General features: G+C 45.3%; 1 protein-coding gene across 1 annotated transcript in view; it reads right to left on the bottom strand.

Moving 5' to 3' along the window:
- Nucleotides 1-26,383, bottom strand: part of DAPK2 (death associated protein kinase 2) — a 75,968-nt gene that overhangs the window by 4,325 nt on the left and 45,260 nt on the right. Inside the window, exons 4-8 of the mRNA XM_069765570.1 lie at nucleotides 7,965-8,103; nucleotides 4,120-4,249; nucleotides 2,841-2,889; nucleotides 2,726-2,752; nucleotides 440-592 (exon numbers count right to left, since the gene is read on the bottom strand). Of these exons, the coding sequence (XP_069621671.1) occupies nucleotides 440-592; nucleotides 2,726-2,752; nucleotides 2,841-2,889; nucleotides 4,120-4,249; nucleotides 7,965-8,103 (498 nt within the window). The remainder of the gene's footprint in view (nucleotides 1-439; nucleotides 593-2,725; nucleotides 2,753-2,840; nucleotides 2,890-4,119; nucleotides 4,250-7,964; nucleotides 8,104-26,383) is intronic.

Raw genomic sequence — 26,383 nt, 5'->3', positions numbered from 1 at the left:
GAAAAGAATACATACAATCTAGGAATGTATGTGAGGAAAACACTTTCACAAAAGGCAGATTGCTAATTAGCTGGATAATTCTATTTTTCCTTGTTCATTTTTGTGGTACATCTTCCCATTCCTCTGCAAGGCTTTTAAGGAGAAAATAATTGTCTCCATGAGGCATATATTTAATGTGGGTTTTCTAATAATAATAAATAGTAATGAGTGCTAAATAGCTATTTTCCCCCCTAAGGATTTACTCGGCCCCCACCAATCATGAGTGATGATAGATAGCGCACATTTGGTATTGGCTCACTCTTTTTTAAGTCCGAAGATATCGTACAAATCAGACTAAAATTAAAACCTAACTCTTAGAAAATCATGTGCATTTTCACAATTCGGAGTTCACTTTACTAAAACTTTGCATGAACATGTTTTGTCAGCATTTACTTGTCACCTTGTGTCCTTCACAAGCAGCTTCCTGATAAAGCCTTTAGCCAAATCACTGGTGTGACTGAAGAATTCCTCATCAAACTCGTAGTTAACGGCCGTAATGTTGGAAAGAGTCTCCTGTTTGTTCTCTCCCAAGAATGGCGATGCTCCACTTAACCTGAATAATAGAAAGAGTACACTGAAAATAAACAGTAATGGACAGCAACTGATGGTGTGTAATAGACCAAACTGCTTGCTCTGTTTATTCTTTGTTTCTATTTCTCTTTCTTTTTTTCTTTTTCTCTTTCTTCCTTTCTTTCTTAGCAGCTTGCACCTGTTCACACATGCTTTATTCTGTGCTGGACAGTTTTTTTATACAATACTGTTGGAGTGACTATCTCCATATTTGACTGAGCACTTCTCGCATCAGCCTGAGATTGTTTTACATTAGTACTAGATCCTACCTGCCCTTTATATTGTTAGACTTTTAGCCCGTGAGAGGCATGTTTGATATATATTAGGTTTAGGGTCCAATCAAAGAAAGTTACCCCTTGTCGTAGCTCATGGGCTTTCAAAAATTATTTATTCGCTAAATTTCTTAATTTTATGAGTATATTCTATATAGCACTAATGCAGTCTGGATTTCATATATTCAATGTTTGCATACAACTGAGTGCCTACAGAGTGCTGCTGTATTCTTTTGTTTTTAAATAGCCACAAAAATAAAAAAAAATAATACTGGACTCTTGGCTCATGTGGCAAAATTCCGGTTCAAGATATTGCTTTCTGGTCCATGATCCACTGGACTATCTATCTATCTATCTATCTATCTATCTATCTATCTATCTATCTATCTATCTCTCTCTCAAGATGCAACTGAGCAGCACCAAAAATAACAGGTGCAAACCCTCCTGGTCATATATCTAAAGGCTCAGATCCATCGGTGCTGGTGGAAGGGCATGGTTGAGTCAGATGCTTCTGTAGGTGCATGCCTCTTCGTTAATCACAAGCATCTGATAAGCGTATGCCTCTGTGTGTCTCTCCAGAAATCTTACACCAGTCCCTAACTAGAGTAAGATTTCTAGCCTAAGGGACCAGAGCTCATCATGAATTAGATGAGCCATGGCACTTTGCCCAAGCTCCACCTATTACGGCACGACTGGGAGAAACTGGCAGAAAACCCCAGAACTCTCAAAATTTTTGAGTAACTCCAAGTTGAGCCAAAATTTTGCAACTTTATGCAATATTTGCCAAAATTTTGGTAAAATTGCTTTGATGAATTGGGACTATATTGTCCAACGCAATATAAAAAAAGGGAGGCAGCACTCCAACAAACTATGCAAATGGTGGATTTCTCAAGCTTTTTTTTATTTATTGGAATAGGTTTGCTATATACATTGGAGGTTGAGCGCCCCTGAAACACTACTACTTGTACTGCTTCAAATTTGCATATTTATCTCTCTGTCTATCTACAACTATCTACATTTACTTTTTATTGTAACATGTAAGGAAGTATAAAGTTCAAGTCCTGACAGCCAGTCTCTGTAGTTACGGTATATGGCTGTAACTTTTGATAGAAGAAAACTTCTTGTCTAAGTTTCTTTCGGTTAAATGACAGTTCTCTTATTTTATCAGGAAGCAGTACAATAATAATTCATGTAAAGCGAAAGCATTTGAGGTTTGCGTTCTAAATGGACTTTGCTATGTCGACATGAATAAGCCACTTCTGTGTATCAAAAATAAGATCTAAAGAAAGTTCTGAGTCACATAATGCAATTTTACTGGATGTGAGGTATCTGTGAGCGGCTCAACCCCAATGTTGTAATTACCCAGTAAGCTGACCCCCTGCACCTATCTTCACTATAATGGATGGATCAGCAGGCTGGGTGGTCTTCACAGTGTGATACAGATAACTCCAGGCTATCGTTCCTACCAGCTGCTTGCGATAGTTGTTGATCTGCCGCTAACTTAACATTGGGGGACCTTCCATCAGGTGCTATCATAAACCAGGCAGTCCAGGATACTCCGATTTGCAGTGTCAGGAAACAGAATTTTCGTATATTGTCTCTTGTTTCCTGTCTGCCAATAAGTTAATGGGCTGAGGCTGCCTGCTAGATGTCACTGACACCAAAGGGTGACACTTGCCCTCAGCTAAGAATGTGTCAGCACTGGGGTAACAATCAAGCCTTAGTCAGACTTGGCTTTCCTTCTGATCTCCTGTGCCATACAATGTAGTCACCAATTCTTCAATATTTGGTCAGTAATACCGCATATGTCTAGAAATTATTAGTAAGTAACTCGAAATACTCACAATATGTATGTGATCACACCAATGCTCCTGAAACAGAGAAACGTTACCCTTAGTATTAAAAGCCAAGGCTCGTTTGGTGTTATCTGATATATTTCATTATGTAGAGTAAACCTACCACATATCTACAGCCAGGCCAAGCGGTTCATAGTTCACGATTTCAGGAGCTGAAATGGAAATGAAGAAAATTAAAAGAGCAATTGATTGTAGAAAGCGAGAAACGTCCTGTCCTACATGCCAGAAGGAAGCACTTAGGACATATTTAGATTCTACCTTCCCAAACCTGGCGCATTGAGTGACTGTCTCTCTTCTTTGCTTGTCCCATTTTTTTTCGTTATAAATGTATTTTTCTGTAACATTGCAGGTTATGACTCAAAAAAATCAATTTTTTTTCAAACATAGCAGTTTTGCAAAAAATATTGCAAGCATTTAAATATTTTATCATGGGATCCAAACGGCTGACATGTACCCCAGCCTTTTAACTTATAAAAGATTAATGAAGTGGCAGAACACCTCATTATGTCGCCATAGATAAAGAATTGGCCATGTTCACATAGCATAACAGAAATCTTTTCTTTACATATTTTTTCTGTGTGTCCATTCCCAGTTTGGGGTAAAATATTATTTTGATTACAGACATTCAGGGTGAATCCGTCAGCATATGCCATAAGTACCTGATAGGCGCGAATCTCATCTTTGGGGCACGTATGCATAGCTGTCTCCAATTCTTTATGGGGAAGCCGTAAAAATGGCAGATTTTCATGTATAAAACAGGTAGGCAAGTATAGTATCTTCTAGACTGTTCATGAAATTAGAGAACGCTGAACATTGCGTCAATCACAATTCTAGAAGGCTGACATTTTCTCTTTCTGGAAACTTACAGGGGTATTTTTAAGTTTGGAAGTTATCCCTTACCCATGGGATATGGGATAACTTTATTATTATCATTATTATTAGCTTTCCAATTGCTAGGGTTCCAACTACTGGAACTCCATCAATATCGAGGATGGAGACTATTGTGAAAGGAGTGATGTTTGATCATGCCTTCCGCTGCTCCATTCATTCTTAATAGGACAGCTGGAGTTATCCAAGCGCAACCCTCGACTGGTCTCTGGCACTCCCATAAAAATGAATGGAGCACCAGTACAGATGATCAACCACAGTTCCATTTACACAGGTCTCTTCTTCGGATCGGTGGGGATCCTTGCAGTTGAAAACATAGTAGTTGGGAAGATATCCCATATCCAACATATATGGGATAACTTCCAAACTTAAAAATACCCCTTTAAGCACATGCTGTAATAAAGTGAACAGGATTTTGTTTGAAAAAACTTAAATACAATAAATACAATCTAAATGAATGAAGAAAATAAACATATATTACTCATTGTACAAACCTACAAATTCTGGTGTGCCAAAAATATTCTTAAATTCTACCCCATCTTCAATTTTATGTGCCAAGCCGAAGTCGATAAGCTTTATATGGGGTACAGCAATTGTTTTATCCAACAGCATAATGTTTTCTGGCTGAATAAGAACATAAGGATACAAGAATCAGGTTAGAATATAGAAAGCTGTGACCACCAATCAAATATAGTATGGAAAGCAGGGTGTGATTATTTAGTTAAAAATTAACTTTTAATAAACTCGTTAAAATAGAGAGCCCCCCAAAAAATATAAAAAACACACATGTAGGACAAACAGTATATTACCTTTCAAGAAGGGAAATGCCAAAATACAGAAATACCAATAAACCGAACTGCTAAAGACCTCACAATCATGAGATTCCTGTGAACGGACCTGCCGCAGGCCTCAAGATGTACGGTCCTAGACCTCTTGGCAGTACGGAAAAATATCAACTTTCACCTCAAAAGTCATTTAGCCAAACAAAAAAATAGATTAAACCACATATGTCCTATAGGTAAACAACTATTGCTGGCTAGATAAAAAATTACCACTTAGATAATGCGTGAAAGGAAAACAGAAAACTGCACTATCTCACCCTGTTGTCACAATGGGTAAGATAATAACCGTTTTTTCATCTGGTGTTATAACTGGGGAGATGGCACATACTCGTCCATACTAATCCCCAATCACTAGATATCACCCCAGAAAAGAGTAGATACGAAAAAGGTTAACAGTCATAGCACCCCATCTTGCCGGATGAACCTCCCACTCAGATGGAGGGATACAGGAACCTTCCCCTGATGAGTACGAAGCGAAACGAAACGCGTAGGGAAGTACACCTTTTTCGTATCTACTCTTTTCTGGGGGCTAGTATAGATACTGACCGTACATCTTGAGGCCTGCGGCAGGTCCGTTCACAGGAATCTCATGATTGTGAGGTCTTTAGCAGTTTGGTTTATTGGTATTTCTGTATTTTGGCATTTTCCTTCTTGAAAGGTGATATACTGTTTGTCCTACATGTGTGTTTGTTTATATTTTGGGGGGGCACTCTATTTTAACGAGTTTATTAAAAGTTAATTTTTAACTAAAGAATCAGGTTAGCCATACTCCTTGGTTAGTCGTCAGCCAATCACTATTCCTCCTGGCCACCCATACATATGTGCACTGGGTTTGGCAGAGTGTTCTCACAAAGAAGAGGGGAGTAAACCAATGGTCATACATGTCTGGTGTTGGCTTATCTAATAGACCTGACAGAATAACAAATCTGCAGGTGGTTGGGCATCTAGGAAATAGCGACCACAATATTGTACAGTTTCACCTGTCTTTCACTAGGGGGACTTGTCAGGGAGTCACAAAAACATTGAACTTTAGGAAGGCAAAGTTTGAACAGCTTAGAGATGCCCTTAATCTGGTAGACTGGGACAATATCCTCAGAAATGAGAATACAGATAATAAATGGGAAATGTTTAAGAACATCCTAAATAGGCAGTGTAAGCGGTTTATACCTTGTGGGAATAAAAGGACTAGAAATAGGAAAAACCCAATGTGGCTAAACAAAGAAGTAAGACAGGCAATTAACAGTAAGAAGAAAGCATTTGCACTACTAAAGCAGGATGGCACCATTGAAGCTCTAAAAAACTATAGGGAGAAAAATACTTTATCTAAAAAACTAATTAAAGCTGCCAAAAAGGAAACAGAGAAGCACATTGCTAAGGAGAGTAAAACTAATCCCAAACTGTTCTTCAACTATATCAATAGTAAAAGAATAAAAACTGAAAATGTAGGCCCCTTAAAAAATAGTGAGGAAAGAATGGTTGTAGATGACGAGGAAAAAGCTAACATATTAAACACCTTCTTCTCCACGGTATTCACGGTGGAAAATGAAATGCTAGGTGAAATCCCAAGAAACAATGAAAACCCTATATTAAGGGTCACCAATCTAACCCAAGAAGAGGTGCGAAACCGGCTAAATAAGATTAAAATAGATAAATCTCCGGGTGCGGATGGCATACACCCACGAGTACTAAGAGAACTAAGTAATGTAATAGATAAACCATTATTTCTTATTTTTAGTGACTCTATAGCGACAGGGTCTGTTCCGCAGGACTGGCGCATAGCAAATGTGGTGCCAATATTCAAAAAGGGCTCTAAAAGTGAACCTGGAAATTATAGGCCAGTAAGTCTAACCTCTATTGTTGGTAAAATATTTGAAGGGTTTCTGAGGGATGTTATTCTGGATTATCTCAATGAGAATAACTGTTTAACTCCATATCAGCATGGGTTTATGAGAAATCGCTCCTGTCAAACCAATCTAATCAGTTTTTATGAAGAGGTAAGCTATAGACTGGACCACGGTGAGTCATTGGACGTGGTATATCTCGATTTTTCCAAAGCGTTTGATACCGTGCCGCACAAGAGGTTGGTACACAAAATGAGAATGCTTGGTCTGGGGGAAAATGTGTGTAAATGGGTTAGTAACTGGCTTAGTGATAGAAAGCAGAGGGTGGTTATAAATGGTATAGTCTCTAACTGGGTCGCTGTGACCAGTGGGGTACCGCAGGGGTCAGTATTGGGACCTGTTCTCTTCAACATATTCATTAATGATCTGGTAGAAGGTTTACACAGTAAAATATCGATATTTGCAGATGATACAAAACTATGTAAAGCAGTTAATACAAGAGAAGATAGTATTCTGCTACAGATGGATCTGGATAAGTTGGAAACTTGGGCTGAAAGGTGGCAGATGAGGTTTAACAATGATAAATGTAAGGTTATACACATGGGAAGAGGGAATCAATATCACCATTACACACTGAACGGGAAACCACTGGGTAAATCTGACAGGGAGAAGGACTTGGGGATCCTAGTTAATGATAAACTTACCTGGAGCAGCCAGTGCCAGGCAGCAGCTGCCAAGGCAAACAGGATCATGGGGTGCATTAAAAGAGGTCTGGATACACATGATGAGAGCATTATACTGCCTCTGTACAAATCCCTAGTTAGACCGCACATGGAGTACTGTGTCCAGTTTTGGGCACCGGTGCTCAGGAAGGATATAATGGAACTAGAGAGAGTACAAAGGAGGGCAACAAAATTAATAAAGGGGATGGGAGAACTACAATACCCAGATAGATTAGCGAAATTAGGATTATTTAGTCTAGAAAAAAGACGACTGAGGGGCGATCTAATAACCATGTATAAGTATATAAGGGGACAATACAAATATCTCGCTGAGGATCTGTTTATACCAAGGAAGGTGACGGGCACAAGGGGGCATTCTTTGCGTCTGGAGGAGAGAAGGTTTTTCCACCAACATAGAAGAGGATTCTTTACTGTTAGAGCAGTGAGAATCTGGAATTGCTTGCCTGAGGAGGTGGTGATGGCGAACTCAGTCGAGGGGTTCAAGAGAGGCCTGGATGTCTTCCTGGAGCAGAACAATATTGTATCATACAATTATTAGGTTCTGTAGAAGGACGTAGATCTGGGTATTTATTATGATGGAATATAGGCTGAACTGGATGGACAAATGTCTTTTTTCGGCCTTACTAACTATGTTACTATGTTACTATGTATCAAGCCAAAAATGAAAGGATCTTCCTAACTGAGGGTCAACGGCATTGCCGCACACAGGTAGACCGATGTGGCAATGTTTTTAGAATAAAGCAGAAATTTTGTTTCTAACTCTGGACAAACCCTTTATTGTTTCTCTTTCTTTGGTAAAATAATGTATACAACAACTGCATTATGCAAGCATGACAAAAATTATTGTGGTGATATGGTGACGTGCAAACAGTAGCCTCATACAATATTTATATTATTTAGTGGGTGGTTTTACCTTTAAGTCAAAGTGCGCAATTTTGCGGGTGTGCAGATAATTCACGCCTTCTAGTATCTGTTTGATGAACCTGGTAGCCTCTTCTTCACTCAATGACTCTTTCTGAGCCAGGAAATCAAAGAGTTCTCCTCCTGAAACGCTAACCAGACAGCATACAATGTTACTTAGATCAAAGAACAGGTTAAATACCACCATTCACCAGATTGAGCATGTTAAACTGGCCACATCATGGAATAGAGACTGCAGAGCTGAATAAAATGTTTTTTTGTTTTTTTTTTTAATTTCTCAGAGATTAGCTTGGAAAGTATCTATGGTCATTTCCACTGAGTTAAAGGGGCATTATCAGAGATTCCTCACTGCACTTGGGGGTGCGGAAGGATGGGGGGTAGAACATGCCTCCAGAAAGTGTCCGACCTGACTTTCTCTGTGTCATTACATTATTATATGTTGCACACAGAGTCTTGCTCTCCTCACTTATCTCAACTACTGTGATTACAAGAGGGTGAGTGAAGCAAAACAGAGCTATGTGTCATTACAAATGTTTCTGGCAGCAAAATTATTAGAAAATGGAAAAAAAACAAGATGACTGTCAATTTTCCTCAGTCTGGGGCTCCATGCAAGATTTCACCTTGTGGGGTAAGGATTAGTGATGGGTGAACCCCCAGATGTTCAGGATGTGCGGGCTCGCCCAAGTTTTTTGCAAAGTTCGAGTTGGGGGCCGGACATGAAACAAACCTGCGTCCGAACCCCGAACTCGGACTCTACATATATGGAATGGGCAGGGCCGGCGTTAGGGGCAGGCAGCTGCCTAGGGCCCCCGCTCCCCCAGGGGCCCCCAGCTAGCGGCACATCATGCAGCCACTATGGGGCCCCTGTGAGGCAGGGGGGCCCACCTGCCATCAGCGCCGACTCCCCCGCCGCCACAGCTACTTTGAACTATACCGGCGTCTGCCAGTACAGTTCAAAGCAATGATGGATGAGAGAGCGTCGACCGACGCTCCCTCTCCCATCATTCCCCGCTCATTCCCAGGCAGTGCAGCCACTGAGACAGGAACAGGGAACAGCGCGAGCACGAGGAGTGATGAGGAGTGTGCTTTTTCTCACTATAACAGTAAGTACTGAACTGTGGGGTCATTCTCGTGGGGGAGATGCGGGCTGTGCTATATACTATGCGGGCTGTGCTATATACTATGCAGGCTGTGCTATATACTGTGCGGGTTGTGCTATATACTGTGTGGGCTCTGATATACTGTGCAGGCTGTGCTATATAGTGTGTGGGCTGTGCTATATACTATACGGGCTGTGCTATATACTATGCGGGCTGTGCTATATATTATGTGGGCTGTGCTATATACTATGCGGGCTGTGTTATATACTATGCGGGCTGTGCTATATACTATGAGGTTGTGTTATATACTATGCGGGCTGTGCTATATACTATGGGGGTATATTATATTCTATTGGGGAGGCTGTAAAAAAAAAGGAAAATTAATAATAAACATTAGAATTTTACATAATCTGTCCAGCGATGCATCCTCCCATTTTGCTGTCTCCCAGCCGCATCTGCTTCCGGGGCCTCTCATTAAGGCTAGGTTCACACTTGCGTTGTGCAGTCCGTTCAACAAATCCATTAAACGGACTGCACTAACACAAGTGCCGACTTTGGCACTGCGCTAGAGCAGATGGAGCATCTGCTCGCTCCATCTGCGCTAGCAGTGCGCTAGGAGTGACGGACCCGGAAACGCTGCAGCCCACGTCTCGGGTCCGTCACTCAAAGACGGCACATTGCTAGCGCACGCCAATTGTGGGCGTGCACTAGCGATGCGTTCGCCATAGACAGTAATGGCGGCGTTAACGGACTACGTTACACCGCGTTATGCCGCGGTGTAACGTAATCCGTTAAACGGGTTCACACAACGCAGTGTGAACTGTTGTGAATTCTGTTGTCGAGCTCCCTCCTGTGGTCATGAATGGTACTTCGGCTGGTTCTGTCCATGGGCTTCCTCTGGTGGTTGTGAGTGGAGCTGCGGCTTCTGAGTTTCCTTCCACAGGTGACGAGGTTAATTCGTTAGCTGGCTGCTCTATTTAACTCCACTTAGATCATTGCTCCATGCCACCTGTCAATGTTCCAGCATTGGTCTAGTTCTCTCCTGGATCGTTCTTGTGACCTGTCTTCCCAGCAGAAGCTAAGTTCCACTTGTTTTTCTCTGGTTTGCTATTTTTCTGTCCAGCTTGCTATTTTGATTTTTGTCTTGCTTGCTGGAAGCTCTGGGACGCAGAGGGAGCGCCTCCGCACCGTGAGTCGGTGCGGAGGGTCTTTTTGCGCCCTCTGCGTGGTCTTTTTGTAGTTTTTTGTGCTGACCGCAAAGTTACTTTTCCTATCCTCTGTCTGTTCAGTAAGTCGGGCCTCACTTTGCTAAATCTATCTCATCTCTGTGTTTGTCATTTTCATCTTTACTCACAGTCATTATATGTGGGGGGCTGCCTTTTCCTTTGGGGAATTTCTCTGAGGCAAGGTAGGCTTTATTTTTCTATCTCTAGGGCTAGCTAGTTTCTTAGGCTGTGTCGAGTTGCATAGGGAGCGTTAGGAGCAATCCACGGCTATTTCTAGTGTGTGTGATAGGATCAGGGATTGCGGTCAGCAGAGTTCCCACGTCCCAGAGCTTGTCTGTATTATTAGTAACTATCAGGTCATTCCATGTGCTCTTAACCACCAGGTCCATTATTGTCCTTACCACCAGGTCATAACAGTACAGGTGGCCCAAAGTATTAATGCATCTCAATAGAGGGATAAGAGAAGTTCTGAGACCATTTTTTTTTCTTTGCAGTGTGTTTTGTCTCTCTTTTCCCCTTTACCTCTGGGTGGTTCATGACACAGGTGTAGATATGGACATTCAAGGTCTGTCCTCTTGTATGGATAATCTCACTGCAAGGGTACAAAACATTCAAGATTTTGTGGTTCAGAATCCGATGTTAGAGCCTAGGATTCCAATTCCTGATTTGTTTTTTGGGGATAGATCTAAGTTTCTGAATTTCAAAAATAATTGTAAATTGTTTCTTGCTTTGAAACCTCGCTCCTCAGGTGACCCTGTTCAACAAGTGAAAATCATTATTTCTTTGTTACGTGGCGACCCTCAAGACTGGGCATTTTCCCTTGCGCCAGGAGATCCGGCATTGCGTGATGTTGATGCGTTTTTTCTGGCGCTCGGATTGCTTTATGATGAACCTAATTCAGTGGATCAGTCAGAGAAAATCTTGCTGGCTCTGTGTCAGGGTCAGGATGAGGTAGAAATATATTGTCAGAAGTTTAGAAAGTGGTCTGTACTCACTCAGTGGAATGAATGTGCCCTGGCAGCAATTTTCAGAAAGGGTCTCTCTGAAGCCCTTAAGGATGTCATGGTGGGATTTCCCATGCCAGCTGGTCTGAATGAGTCTACGTCTTTGGCCATTCAGATCGATCGGCGCTTGCGTGAGCGCAAAGCTGTGCACCATTTGGCGGTATTATCTGAGCATAGACCTGAGCCTATGCAATGTGATAGGACTTTGACCAGAGCTGAACGGCAAGAGCACAGACGCCGGAATGGGCTGTGTTTTTACTGTGGTGATTCCACTCATGCTATCTCCGATTGTGCTAAGCGCACTAAGCGTTTCGCTAGGTCTGCTACCATTGGTACGGTACAGTCGAAATTTCTTTTGTCCGTTACTCTGATTTGCTCCTTGTCATCCTATTCTGTTATGGCATTTGTGGATTCAGGCGCTGCCCTGAATTTGATGGATCTGGAATTTGCCAGGCGCTGTGGTTTTTTCTTGGAGCCCTTGCAGTATCCTATTCCATTGAGAGGAATTGATGCTACGCCTTTGGCCAAGAATAAGCCTCAGTACTGGACCCAATTGACCATGTGCATGGCTCCTGCACATCAGGAGGATAGTCGCTTTTTCGTGTTGCATAATCTGCATGATGTGGTCGTTTTGGGGTTGCCATGGCTACAGGTCCATAATCCAGTATTGGATTGGAAATCTATGTCTGTGTCCAGCTGGGGTTGTCAGGGGGTACATGGTGATGTTCCATTTTTGTCTATTTCGTCATCCACCCCTTCTGAAGTCCCGCAGTTTTTGTCGGATTACCGGGATGTATTTGATGAGCCCAAATCCAGTGCCCTACCTCCTCATAGAGATTGCGATTGTGCTATCAATTTGATTCCTGGTAGTAAGTTTCCTAAGGGCCGACTGTTCAATTTATCTGTGCCAGAGCACACCGCTATGCGGAGTTATGTAAAGGAATCCTTGGAGAAAGGTCATATTCGCCCGTCGTCGTCACCATTGGGAGCAGGGTTCTTTTTTGTGGCCAAGAAGGATGGTTCTTTGAGACCTTGTATTGATTACCGCCTTCTTAATAAGATCACAGTCAAATTTCAGTACACTTTGCCGCTGCTGTCGGATTTATTTGCTCGGATTAAGGGGGCTAGTTGGTTCACCAAGATAGATCTTCGTGGTGCGTATAATCTTGTGCGTATTAAACAGGGCGATGAATGGAAAACAGCATTCAATACGCCCGAGGGCCATTTTGAGTACCTGGTTATGCCATTCGGGCTTTCCAATGCTCCATCAGTATTTCAGTCCTTTATGCATGACATCTTCCGAGAGTACCTGGATAAATTCCTGATTGTATATTTGGATGATATTTTGGTCTTCTCGGATGATTGGGAGTTTCACGTGAAGCAGGTCAGAATGGTGTTCCAGGTCCTTCGTGCTAATTCTTTGTTTGTGAAGGGGTCAAAGTGTCTCTTTGGAGTTCAGAAGGTTTCATTTTTGGGTTTCATTTTTTCCACTTCTACTATCGAGATGGACCCTGTTAAAGTCCAGGCCATTTATGATTGGACTCAGCCGACATCTGTGAAGAGTCTGCAAAAGTTCCTTGGCTTTGCTCATTTTTATCGTCGCTTCATCAGTAATTTTTCTAGTGTTGCTAAACCGTTGACTGATTTGACCAAGAAGGGTGCTGATGTGGTCAATTGGTCTTCTGCGGCTGTGGAAGCTTTTCAGGAGTTGAAGCGTCGTTTTTCTTCTGCCCCTGTGTTGTGCCAGCCAGATGTTTTGCTTCCGTTTCAGGTCGAGGTTGATGCTTCTGAGATTGGAGCATGGGCTGTTTTGTCGCAAAGACGTTCTGATGGATCGGTGATGAAACCATGTGCCTTCTTTTCTAGAAAATTCTCGCCTGCTGAGCGCAATTATGATGTTGGCAATCGGGAGTTGTTGGCCATGAAGTGGGCATTCGAGGAGTGGCGTCATTGGCTTGAAGGAGCCAAGCATCGCGTGGTGGTCTTGACGGATCACAAGAATTTGACTTATCTCGAGTCTGCCAAACGGTTGAATTCTAGACAGGCTCGTTGGTCGCTATTTTTCTCCCGTTTTGATTTTGTGGTTTCGTACCTTCCAGGCTCTAAGAATGTGAAGGCTGATGCCCTGTCAAGGAGTTTTGTGCCCGACTCTCCGGGTGTTCCTGAGCCGGCGGGTATTCTCAAAGAGGGGGTAATTTTTTCTGCCATCTCCCCTGATTTGCGGCGGGTGCTGCAAAAATTTCAGGCTGATAGACCTGACCGTTGCCCAGCGGAGAAACCGTTTGTCCCTGATAAATGGACTAGTAGAGTTATCTCTGAGGTTCATTGTTCGGTGTTGGCTGGTCATCCTGGAATCTTTGTTACCAGAGATTTGGTGGCTAGATCCTTTTGGTGGCCGTCTTTGTCGCGGGATGTGCGTTCTTTTGTGCAGTCCTGTGGGACTTGTGCTCGGGCTAAGCCCTGCTGTTCTCGTGCCAGTGGGTTGCTTTTGCCCTTGCCGGTCCCGAAGGGGCCCTGGACGCATATCTCTATGGATTTTATTTCGGATCTCCCTGTCTCTCAAAAGATGTCGGTCATTTGGGTGGTTTGTGTTGTGAATTCTGTGGTCAAGCTCCCTCCTGTGGTCATGAGTGGTACTTCGGCTGGTTCTGTCCATGAGCTTCCTTTGGTGGATGTGAGTGGGGCTGCGGCTTCTGAGTTTCCTTCCTCAGGTGACGAGGTTAAGTCGTTAAGTGCTGCTCTATTTAACTCCACCTAGTTCTTTGTTCCTGGCCTCCAGTCAATGTTCCACTATTGGTCTTGCTCTCTCCTGGATCGTTCTTGTGGCCTGTCTGCCCTGCATAAGCTAAGTTCTGCTTGTGTTACTTTTGTTTGCTATTTTTTCTGTCCAGCTTGCTATATTGGTTTGTCTTGCTTGCTGGAAGCTCTGGGACGCAGAGGAAGCACCTCCGTACCGTTAGTCGGTGCGGAGGGTCTTTTTGCGCCCTCTGCGTGGTTGTTTGTAGGTTTTTGTGCTGACCGCAAAGCTATCTTTCCTATCCTCGGTCTATTCAGTAAGTCGGGCCTCACTTTGCTAAATCTATTTCATCTCTGTGTTTGTATTTTCATCTTTACTCACAGTCATTATATGTGGGGGGCTGCCTTTTCCTTTGGGGAATTTCTCTGAGGCAAGGTAGGCTTATTTTTCTATCTTCAGGGCTAGCTAGTTTTTCAGGCTGTGGCCGAGGCACCTAGGTCTGGTCAGGAGCGCTCCACGGCTACCTCTAGTGTGGTGTGATAGGATTAGGGATTGCAGTCAGCAGAGTTCCCACATCTCAGAGCTCGTCCTATGTGATTAGCAACTATCAGGTCATTTTCTGTGCTCGTAACCACCAGGTCCATTGTGGTTCTGAATCACCAGTTCATAACAGGTTTGTGATCGCTTCTCTAAGATGGTCCATTTGGTACCCTTGTCTAAATTGCCTTCCTCCTCTGATTTGGTGCCATTGTTTTTCCAGCATGTGGTTCGTTTACATGGCATTCCGGAGAACATCGTTTCGGACAGAGGTTCCCAGTTTGTTTCGAGGTTTTGGCGAGCCTTTTGTGCTGGGATGGGCATTGATTTGTCTTTTTCCTCGGCTTTCCATCCTCAGACAAATGGCCAAACCGAACGAACTAATCAGACTTTGGAAACATATCTGAGATGCTTTGTTTCTGCTGATCAGGATGATTGGGTGTCCTTTTTGCCTTTGGCTGAGTTCGCTCTTAATAATCGGGCCAGCTCGGCTACTTTGGTTTCGCCGTTTTTCTGCAATTCTGGTTTCCATCCTCGTTTCTCTTCAGGGCAGGTTGAGTCTTCGGACTGTCCTGGTGTAGATACTGTGGTGGATAGGTTGCAGCAGATTTGGACTCATGTGGTGGACAATTTGACATTGTCCCAGGAGAAGGCTCAACGTTTCGCTAACCGCCGGCGCTGTGTGGGTCCCCGACTTCGTGTTGGGGATTTGGTTTGGTTGTCGTCTCGTTATGTTCCTATGAAGGTTTCCTCTCCTAAGTTTAAGCCTCGTTTCATTGGTCCGTATAAGATTTCTGAGGTTCTCAATCCTGTGTCGTTTCGTTTGACCCTTCCAGCTTCTTTTGCCATCCATAATGTATTCCATAGGTCATTGTTGCGGAGATACGTGGCGCCTGTGGTTCCATCCGTTGATCCTCCTGCCCCGGTGTTGGTTGAGGGGGAGTTGGAGTATGTGGTGGAGAAGATTTTGGATTCTCGTATTTTGAGATGGAAACTCCAGTACCTGGTCAAGTGGAAGGGTTATAGTCAGGAAGATAATTCCTGGGTCTTTGCCTCCGATGTTCATGCTGCCGATCTGGTTCGTGCCTTTCATTTGGCTCGTCCTGGTCGGCCTGGGGGCTCTGGTGAGGGTTCGGTGACCCCTCCTCAAGGGGGGGGTACTGTTGTGAATTCTGTTGTCGAGCTCCCTCCTGTGGTCATGAATGGTACTTCGGCTGGTTCTGTCCATGGGCTTCCTCTGGTGGTTGTGAGTGGAGCTGCGGCTTCTGAGTTTCCTTCCACAGGTGACGAGGTTAATTCGTTAGCTGGCTGCTCTATTTAACTCCACTTAGATCATTGCTCCATGCCACCTGTCAATGTTCCAGCATTGGTCTAGTTCTCTCCTGGATCGTTCTTGTGACCTGTCTTCCCAGCAGAAGCTAAGTTCCACTTGTTTTTCTCTGATTTGCTATTTTTCTGTCCAGCTTGCTATTTTGATTTTCGTCTTGCTTGCTGGAAGCTCTGGGACGCAGAGGGAGCGCCTCCGCACCGTGAGTCGGTGCGGAGGGTCTTTTTGCGCCCTCTGCGTGGTCTTTTTGTAGTTTTTTGTGCTGACCGCAAAGTTACCTTTCCTATCCTCTGTCTGTTCAGTAAGTCGGGCCTCACTTTGCTAAATCTATCTCATCTCTGTGTTTGTAATTTTTATCTTTACTCACAGTCATTATATGTGGGGGGCTGCCTTTTCCTTTGGGGAATTTCTCTGAGGCAAGGTAGGCTTTATTTTTCTATCTCTAGGGCTAGCTAGTTTCTTAGGCTGTGTCGAGTTGCATAGGGAGCGTTAGGAGCAATCCACGGCTATTTCTAGTGCGTGTGATAGGATCAGGGATTGCGGTCAGCAGAGTTCCCACGTCCCAGAGCTTGTCTGTATTATTAGTAACTATCAGGTCATTCCATGTGCTCTTAACCACCAGGTCCATTATTGTCCTTACCACCAGGTCATAACAGTGAACCCAGCCTAACTGCCGGCAGTATTCACTGAACTTGACAGTCTTTGACTTTTTTCGGCAATGTTCGTGCAGTGACGTCACCGCACAAACACTGCCGGAAAAAGCCAAAGACTGCCAAGTGCAGTGAATACCGGGAGAAGGTAATGAGCGGCCCCGGAAGCAGATGCGGACGGGAAACAGCGGGACAGGAGGACACGTCACTGGACAGGTAAGTATAATTATAATGTTTATAATTAATTTTCTGTTGTTTTTTCCCAAACTGGACCCAAACTGTAGGATCTATTTCCCATGGAAACACATGTTCGGGACCGCGTGACCGAACACTATGTGAGCATTACAGTTCGAGTTCGCCCATCACTAGTAAGGATAATTTTGAGAAACATCAGAAATCAGCCCTGAACTACATGGGAGGTCCTGGACAATGACCTGAAGAGAGGTGGGACCATAGTCTCAAACATTACCATTAGTAACTACGGCATCATGGATTAAAATCCTGCAGGGCATGCAAGGTCCCACTGCTCTCCCCAGCACATGTCCAGGCCTCTTGCAAGTTAGCCAATGACCATCTGGATGTTCCAGAAGAGGAATGGGAGAAGGTCATGTGGTCAGATGAAACAAAATAGAATTTTTTGATCTCAATTCCATTCGCCGTGTTTGGAGGAATGAGTACAACCCCAAGAACACCAAGAAACATAGCGGGGGAAACATCATACTTTGGGGGTGCTTTTCTGCAAAGTGGACAGGACGACTGTACCGTATTGAAGGGAGGATGGATGGGGTTGTATATCGCAAGATTTTGGCCATCAACCTCCTTCCCTCAAAGAGCAATGAAGATAAGTCATGGCTGCGTCTTCCAGCATGACAATGACCCGAAACACACAGCCAGGGCAACTAAGGAGTGGCTCCATTAGAAGCATTTCAAGGTCCTGGAGTGGCCTAGCCAGTCTCCAGATCTGAACTCAACAGAAAATCTTTGGAGGGAGATAAAACACAATGTTGCCCAGTGACAGCCCCGAAACCTGAAAGATCTGGAGAAGATCTGTAAGGAGTAGTGGGCCAAAAACCCTGTTGCAGTATGTGCAAACGTGGTCAAGAACTACAGGAAACGTCTGACCTCTGTAATTGCAAACAAAGGTTTCTGCACCAAATATTAAGCCATTTCTGCCATCGGTTGGAGTAGTACGTACGATGGCAGAACCCTCGCTTTCATGCGGGCTCCGGCGGTGAGCCCGCATCAAAGCCGGGACATGTCAGCTGTTTTCAACAGCTGACATGTGCCCCCAATAGGCGTGGGCAGAATTGCAATCCGCCCGCGCCTATTAACTAGTTAAATGCCGCAGTCAACCTCTGACAGCGGCATTTAACAAGTGCTTCCGGCCATCCGGCCAGAAATGCATGCACCGGTGACCCCCGTTACATGATCGGGGGTCATCAGTGTGTCGGAATAACAACCAGAGGTCTCCTGCAGACCTCTATGGTTGTTGATGCCAAATTGCTGTGAGCACCACCCTGTGGTCGGCGCTCATAGCAATGCTGCAATTCTACAACATAGGGGCGATCTGAGCATCACCTCTATGTAGCAAACGCGATCGATTTGTGGGAGCTTCTAGCCTCCCATGGAGGCTATTGAAGCATGCTAAAATTAAAAAAAAAAAGTTTTTAAAAATATGAACAAATAAAAATATATAAAAGTTTAAATCACCCCCGTGTTAGGTGTCAAGTTCCCGCCGCTGCACAGGGGGAATCTCGAGCTATGTCTGCTGTGGTCTTCCATTCTGCATCAGCCGCAGTGGAGCCTGCTCAGCGGAGACGTCGGTCCCAGCGTCTCGCTCAGCCTGACACTGTGCAAAGGGTTACTGCTGCCTTTCCAGGCTTTGCTTTTGTAGCCAGCACTGGTCAGCGGCGAGCAGGCTTTTCTGGGACGAAGTCCTGCTTTGCACACACTGAGCATGCCCACGGGAGGACCTCTCATTGGAGGTCGGGGGTCACACGCTCAGGTCCTGTAGCAGCTCCAATTGGACCACTAGGAAGGTCCTTGTCTGCTGCAGCTATATAAGGTTTGCATGGCCGCACGGCCATGCGCTAGTATCAACCTATGTTATGAGCTTTGCTACTTGGTATTTATGTCTGCATGTGGTCAGGGTTGGCTGAAATAAGCCCCTAGAATACCGGCACCTCCAGTGAGGAGTTTTGTATGCTTGGATTCAGGGCCCGCCAGACTTAAGCCCCTAGAATACCGGCACCTCCGGTGAGGAGTTGTTTGTGTGCTATGCTATCTGCATGACCATTCTTTGCTTTGCTCGGTTAGGTAGCTGTCATCCTCGGTGAGGTTAACAGGGCACAGCGTTTTCATATCTTTGCGATTCTGTGAAGTTAACAGAGTTCGCTTATACCGTCATATAGTGCCGCCAATTACTTTGCGGCAGATATCTACATGGTGGACCCAGGGCTGTGAACGCACCTTGTTGTTTCCTTCCTATACTCGGTGCGTTCCGCTAGCCCTAACAGTATACTAGCGCCATGGTCTGGCTAAGTAATGGTGGGCAAACAGCGATTGCAGGGGTACATCCAGCAGCTGGAGGGCAGGTTGGCGACTCTCGAGTGTGCAACCTTAGTTGTGGATGTAACCGCAATAGCTGCTAGCACGGCTGCAGCAACTTTGCCACCTCTGTTCCGACTTTATCCCATCTCCTGCTTCCAGAGAAAATCTCTGGTGACAGTAAAACCTGTAGGGGCATCGTGAGCCAGTGCGGTATACACCTCGAGCTTCTGGCTGCATGTTTTCCTACAGAGCAGGCAAGGGTGGAATTTATAATCTCTCTTCTGTCGGACAGGGTGTTGGAGTGGGCTACGCCGCTGTGGGAGCGCGACGATCATGTGGTGCAGAGAGCTTCTCAGTTCTTGAGCACTTTGAAGCAGGTCTTTTTAGAACCTCGAGTCACCCATGATACGGTGCTCCAACTGCTGGCATTGACTCAGGGGTCATCCATGGTCAGCCATTTTGCTGTCCGTTTCCGGACTCTAGCCTCTGAGCTGGAGTGGCCGGATAAAGCTCTCATCCCGGTGTTTTGGAGGGGGCTGGCTGACCATGTGAAGGACGCTTTTGCCACTATGGAGATGCCTGCCACACTGGAGGAGCTCATAGCTATATGAACTCGCATCGACCTTCGTTTTCATGAGCGAAGGTTGGAGCAAGCCCAGTGTAGGCAGAGGTTTCGACTGGCTCCCACCTTTGCCAAACCTCTGGAATCTCTAGTCCAGGTTCCCTAGTCACATGAGGCCATAGAGGTGTCACGAGCGGGATCCAAGCTTGTGCACTTAAGGTCTGTCATATTTGCCGGCAGTCAGGACATCTTGCCTCCAGGTGTTCTCAGCGGTTGGGGAAACGTCGGCGTCTATTGGTAGTTGGAGGAGGTACACTAGACACGGAGACATTTTCCTCTGAATTGTCCTTCAAGAGGACAATTACCATAGGCCCATCCACTCTTATGGTAGAGCTTTGCATGGACTCCGGGGCAGAAGGCAACTTTATGTCATCTGCTTTCTCCCAGCGACACGCAATACCCCTGGAGATGCTCGCCAAACCTGTGACCGTTCGAGTGGTAAATGGGTCGACACTACCCTCACAGATTACACACCAAACCATTCCATTCACTCTCTCCACGTCTCCATCTCATCAGAACATTATTTCTCTACTTGTCATTCCCGAGGGAATTGATGAGGTCCTGTTGGGGATACCATGGTTACGCTACCATTCTCCTCATATAGAGTGGTCTCCAGGGAGAATTCTGGGATGGAGTAAATCCTGTGAGGGTAGATGTCAGAGGGAGTGCGTTCAGGTTGCTACAACTGAGGTACCCATAGATCTTTCCTCTCTTCCCAAGCACTATTGGTCCTATGCGGACGTGTTCTCCATAAGGGCTGCGGAGACCCTTCCGCCTCACCACCCCTATGACTGTCCTATTGACCTCTTGTCTGGTGCAGAGCCTCTCCGGGGTCGAGTCTATCCGTTATCTCTTCTGGAGACGGAGGCAATGTCCCAGTATATCCGAGAGAATCTGGCAAGAGGATTCATTAGGAAGTCAGTGTCACCTGCAGGGACTGGGTTCTTCTTCGTACAGAAGAAGAGTGGAGAACTGCGTCCATGCATAGACTACAGGGGTCTTAATGCCATCACCGTTAAGAATAAGTACCCACTACCCCTGATATCTGAGCCTTTTGATAGGCTACGGGGAGCAAGGGTAGTTACTAAATTAGATCTGCGGGGTGCTTACAACCTGATTCGCATCCGTGAGGGGAACGAATGGAAGACGGATTTTAACACCAGGGATGAGCACTATGAATATCTGGTGATGCCCTTCGGGCTCTGTAATGCCCGAGCTGTTTTCCAAGACTTTGTAAATGACATCTTCCAGGATATGCTCTCCACCTCGGTCGTAGTTTATCTGGATGATATTCTTATCTACTCTCCAGATATTGACTCCCACCAGAGAGATGTTTGCAAGGTCTTCAACCTCCTACGGGCTAACGCCCTCTATGCCAAGTTGGAGAAGTGTGTGTTTGAGCAGGAGTCCTTACCTTTCTTTGGCTATATCATCTCTGCCCAGGGATTGGCTATGGATCCTGCCAAGCTACAGGCTGTAATGGACTGGCAGGAACCCCATTCTCTCAAAGCGGTGCAGCGCTTTATGGGGTTCATTAATTACTATCGCCAGTTCATTCCCCACTTCTCAACTTTGGTAGCTCCCTTGGTTGCCCTCACCAAGAAGGGAGCAAATCCCAAGTTGTGGTTGGAGGAGGTCTCCAAGGCCTTTCTCTCGATTAAGTCACACTTGGCTAACGCTCCCATCCTACATCGCCCCGATGTAGATAAGCCATTTATTATGGAGGTGGATGCCTCATCCATTGGTGCTGGAGCAGATCTCTTCCAAAAGGATGCTCAGGGTCTGAAGCATCCTTGCTTCTTCTCCAAGACCTTTTCACCAGCGGAGAGGAATTATTCCATCGGGGACAGGGAGCTGCTAGCCATGAAGTTGGCTTTCTCAGTGTGGAGACACCTCCTGGAGGAAGCTCGTTTTCCCTTCCAAGTGTTCACAGACCACAAGAACATGGTGTATATACAGACAGCCCAGCAGCTAAATTCTTGCCAGGCTAGATGGTCCCTGTTCTTCTCCCGGTTCCATTTCACCCTCCATTTTCTTTCCGGGGAGAAGAACATTCGTGCCGATGCTCTCCCTCGCTCTGTAGTGTCATCATCATCAGAGGAGCCTTGGTTTATTGTCCCTTCAGAGAGCCTGAGAACTGTGGCTCCGGTTTCGCTAGAGTCTGTGCCCCCAGGCAAGACTTTCATTCCATCTAATTTGCGACCAGAGGTTCTCTCTTGGGCTCACTCATCCAGGGTGGGTGGACATTTTGGGACCAAGAGGACATCTGAGCTCTTGGCGAGGATGTACTGGTGGCCGCATATGGCCCGTGACGTTGGGGACTATATTCGGGCGTGTGTCTCCTGCGCCAAGAATCGGCCTCCTTGTCAACGGCCTGCTGGGCTACTTTAACCCCTGGCGGTGGCAGACAGGCCCTGGGAGATGGTCGGGATGGACTTCATGGTAGGCTTACCCAAGTCTCGTAGCTGTACAGTTATCTGGGTAGTCACTGACCATTTTTCTAAGATGATGCACTTGGTTCCGCTTCCACGATTACCTTCTGCAGGGGCTTTAGCGGCCTTGTTCGTCAAACATGTTTTCCATCTACATGGCATGCCTGACAAAATTGTCAGTGACCGAGGTCCTCAGTTTGCGTCTCGGTTCTGTCATTTACTCAGCATTGAGCTGAATCTCTCTTCTGCTTATCATCCCGAGACGAATGGGTTGGTAGAGAGGGCCAACCAGACTCTGGTCACATACTTGCGACATTTTGTCTCCGCCAGGCAGGATGACTGGGCATCTTTGTTACCTTGGGTGGAATTTGCCTTGAACAACACCGTAGCCGACTCTACCGGGCAAACTCCATTTCTCCTCAATTACGGCCAGCATCCGCGTGTCCCTGTGCCCATGCCCATGTCATCCACCGATTCTAGGGTGGCAGACTGGGCGGTGGAGGCACGTGACATTTGGGACTGCACACAGGATGCTATCCGGGCCTCTAAGTAGAGAATGAGGGTTTCTGCTGATGCACACCGGCGCCCCGCTCCAACCTTTGCTCCTGGCGACTTAGTGTGGCTCTCCGCCTGTAAAATCAGGTTGCGAGTTGAGTCCACTAAGTTTGCGCCTCGCTACATAGGCCCTTTCAAGGTTCTGGAACAGGTCAACCATTTGGCTATTCCTCCACGCCTTGGTATCATCGACACCTTTGACGTTTCCCTCTTAAAGCCTATTTGTTCCGGTTTTCCGAGTCATCTGCCGGGACATCGGGTTCGTCCACGGATGAGTTTGAGGTGAACTCTATCGTGCGGTGCAAGGTGATATGTGGCAAGAAATATTATCTGGTGGACTGGAAGGGTCACGGCCCAGAGGACAGAACCTGGGAATCTGTGGAGCACATTCGGGCTCCGCTGCTCATTGCAGCCTTTGAGCGTAGCGAGGCCCAAGGAGGGGGGCCCTAGGAGGGGAGTAATGTTAGGGGACGAGTTCCCACCGCTGCACAGGGGGAATCTCGAGCCATGTCTGCGGCGGTCTCCCATTGGCTGAAATAAGCTCCTAGAATACCGACACCTCTGTTGAGGAGTTTGGTATACTTGGATTCAGGGCATGGCTAAAATAAGCCCCTAGAATACCGGCACCTCCGGTGAGGAGTTGTTTGTGTGCTATGTTGTCTGCATGACCACTCTTTGCTTTGCTCAGTTAGGTAGCTGTGATCCTCTGTGAGGTTAACAGGGCACAGCGTTTTCATGCACGGTGGACCTCGGGCTGCGAATGCACCTTGTTGTTTCCTTCCTATACCTGGTGCGTTCCGCTAGCCCTAACACCCCCTTTCACCCCATTCAAAATAAAACAATAAAAAAAAATCAAACCTACACATATTTGGTATAGCCGCGTTCAGAATTGCCCGATCTATCAATAAAAAAGGGATTAACCTGATTGCTAAACGGCATAGTGAGAAAAAAAGTAAAAACGCCAGAATTCCTTTTTTTGGTCGCCGCGACATTGCATTAAAATGCAATAACGGGTGACCAAAAGAATGTATCTGCACTAAAGTGGTATCATTAAAAAAGTCAGCTTGGCACACAAAAAATAAGTCCTCACTCAACCCCAGATCATGAAAAATGGAGACGCTACGGGTAACGGAAAATTGCACAATTTTTTCTTTTTTTAGCAAAGTTTGGAACTTTTTTTCACCATTTAGATAAAAAGAACTTAGACATGTTTGGTGTCCATGAACTTGTAATGACCTGGAAAATCATAATGGCAGGTCAGTTTTTGCATTTTGGTGAACCTAGCAAAAAAGCCAAACAGCAAACAAGTTTGGGATTGCACTTTTTTGCAATTTCACCGCACTTGGAAATTTTTTCCCGTGTTCTAGTACACGACATGGTAACACCAATGGTGTCTTTCAAAAGTACAATTTGTCTCACAAAGAAAAAGCCCTCACATGGCCATATTGATGGAAAAATAAAAAAGTTATGGCTCTGGGCAGGAGGGGAGCAAAAAAAACGAAAACGCAAAACCAGAAAAAGCGTCGGTCATTAAGGGGTTAAGTTCTGTTTTTCTATTGAATCAAATACTTAATACATGCAATAAAATGGAAATTACTTATGTAAAAATCATACAATGTGATTTTCTGGATTTACAATAAAAACTACAGACCTCTCCATTCTTTGTAGGTGGGAAAACTTGTAAAACCAGCAGTGTATCAAATACTTAATTTTCTCACTGTATCATTTTTGCATACATGTAATGGAGGTCATAACCACTTTGCCTACTATTTGGAATTCTATACAATTGATATTCATTGTACCTATCCTGCAATGTTATAGAAGCAGTGAAAGAACAGGGATAGGTTGACAATGGGCCTGTATATTTTGCCCAAAGGAGGCTGAGTGGGGACATCATACTATGCCTTAAGGGCCTGTCTGGGTACATCATACTGTGCCCTAAAGGGCCTATGTGTAAGCATCGTACTCTGCCCTAATGGGCCTGTGTTTGGGACATCACACTGTGCCCTATAGGGCCTGCGTGGGGTCATCAAACTGGCTCTTAAGGGGCCTGTATGAGGACATCATACCGACAGCGAAGGGCTGTTTGTGTACATCAAACTGTGTAAGGAGGATTTGTAATAACATCAAACTATGAAGGGAGCTTTGTGGGCATCTCATACTGCATTGGTGGCACTGTGGTGACATGCTGTGTGAGGGGATTTGTGGCAACTCCATACTGTGTTGGTAGCTTTGTGAGGATATTATAATATGTGATGGGGCATCATATTGTGTGAGGGGATTGGTTGGGACATCATACTGCAAAGTGACATTGTAAGGAGGTGACGGAGACCCTCAGTGCTCCCTCTCTCCTAAGTGCTGTTCCTGTGCACTTTATGCGGTACCCTGATGGCGTACCCATGTCTTAATGTTTTACTATGTAAAGTTTCCTTTAAATTGTTTATGTGTTTTGCACTATACTGTGTCTGTAATGAGGTCACACGAGTCTCTTGCATCAAGTCCCGTCACTGCCGCTGGCACTCGGGACCGAAGCGTGCAGCTGCATAGAAGTGCTGGCGGCAGTGCCGGGACTTGATGCGAGAGACTCGTGCGAGTTTCTCGCATTGAACTCGCAAGTGTGACCCCGGCCTTACCATTTTTATCTACATTTGTCTTTTTGATCGCTCTTTAGTGCATTTTTTGTTCGGCGTTACGATGATAAAGCATTGTTTTTTGCCTCGTGAGGCGTGAGGCCACACTATCGATCTTACACAGTTAATGGCTGTGTCTGACCGTACTGGGACATGGTCTGATCATATCAAAGCTCATGGGCAGGAGAGAAGCAAAAGAGTATACAGACATTACAGCACGAAATCACAGCTGATTCTTCTTGTGAGGTAAAACATTTCCCTGCCTGCTTTTAAACAATGTTTTACTTCAAAGAAACAATCAGCTATCATCCCCTGCTGTAATGTCTGTATAAACTCTTTTTTCTTCCCCCCCTGTCCAAGAGCTGTGATATGATCAGACCATGTTCCTGCACGATCAGACGCAGCCATTACACAGTACACAGCAGGGGGACATTTATAAGATTATCTCAGCACAGGGACATTTTTTTTAAACACATCCAATTGTGGAACTTATTATTATTATTCCAAGATCTATTGATTAAAATTAAATTTGTTCATGGGAAAAGCATTTTAAGTATCTATAGCCTAGTCTTATAGTGACGCTTAAGGTACCGTCTCACTCAGCGACGCTGCAGCGATATAGACAACGAGCCGATCGCTGCAGCGTCGCTGTTTAGGTCGCTGTAGAGACGTCAAACACAGCAGCTCCAGAACGATGCAGGAGCGATCCTGTGACGTAACGGCGACTCACTTATCGTTGTAGCTGGTTGTTAGCTCCATGTAAAACATTGCAGGCATCGTTGCTTTTGATGTCAAACATGACGATACACGCCAACCTGACGACCAAATAAAGTTCTGGACTTCTAGCTCCGACCGGCGATGTCACAGCGGGATCCAGATCGCTGCTGCGTGTCAAACACAACGAGATCGCTATCCAGGACGCTGCAACGTCACGGATTGCTGTCGTTCTCGTTGTAAAGTTGCAGAGTGTGAAGGTACCTTTAGTTAGCTGTTAGATGTCGCAACCATAGATACCCAAGCTACTGCAATGCCCAGGATACG

The sequence above is a fragment of the Ranitomeya imitator genome, chromosome 4, assembly GCF_032444005.1.
Source record: "Ranitomeya imitator isolate aRanImi1 chromosome 4, aRanImi1.pri, whole genome shotgun sequence".
Lineage (NCBI taxonomy): Eukaryota > Metazoa > Chordata > Amphibia > Anura > Dendrobatidae > Ranitomeya > Ranitomeya imitator.
This window is presented reverse-complemented; position numbering and strand designations above follow the sequence as displayed.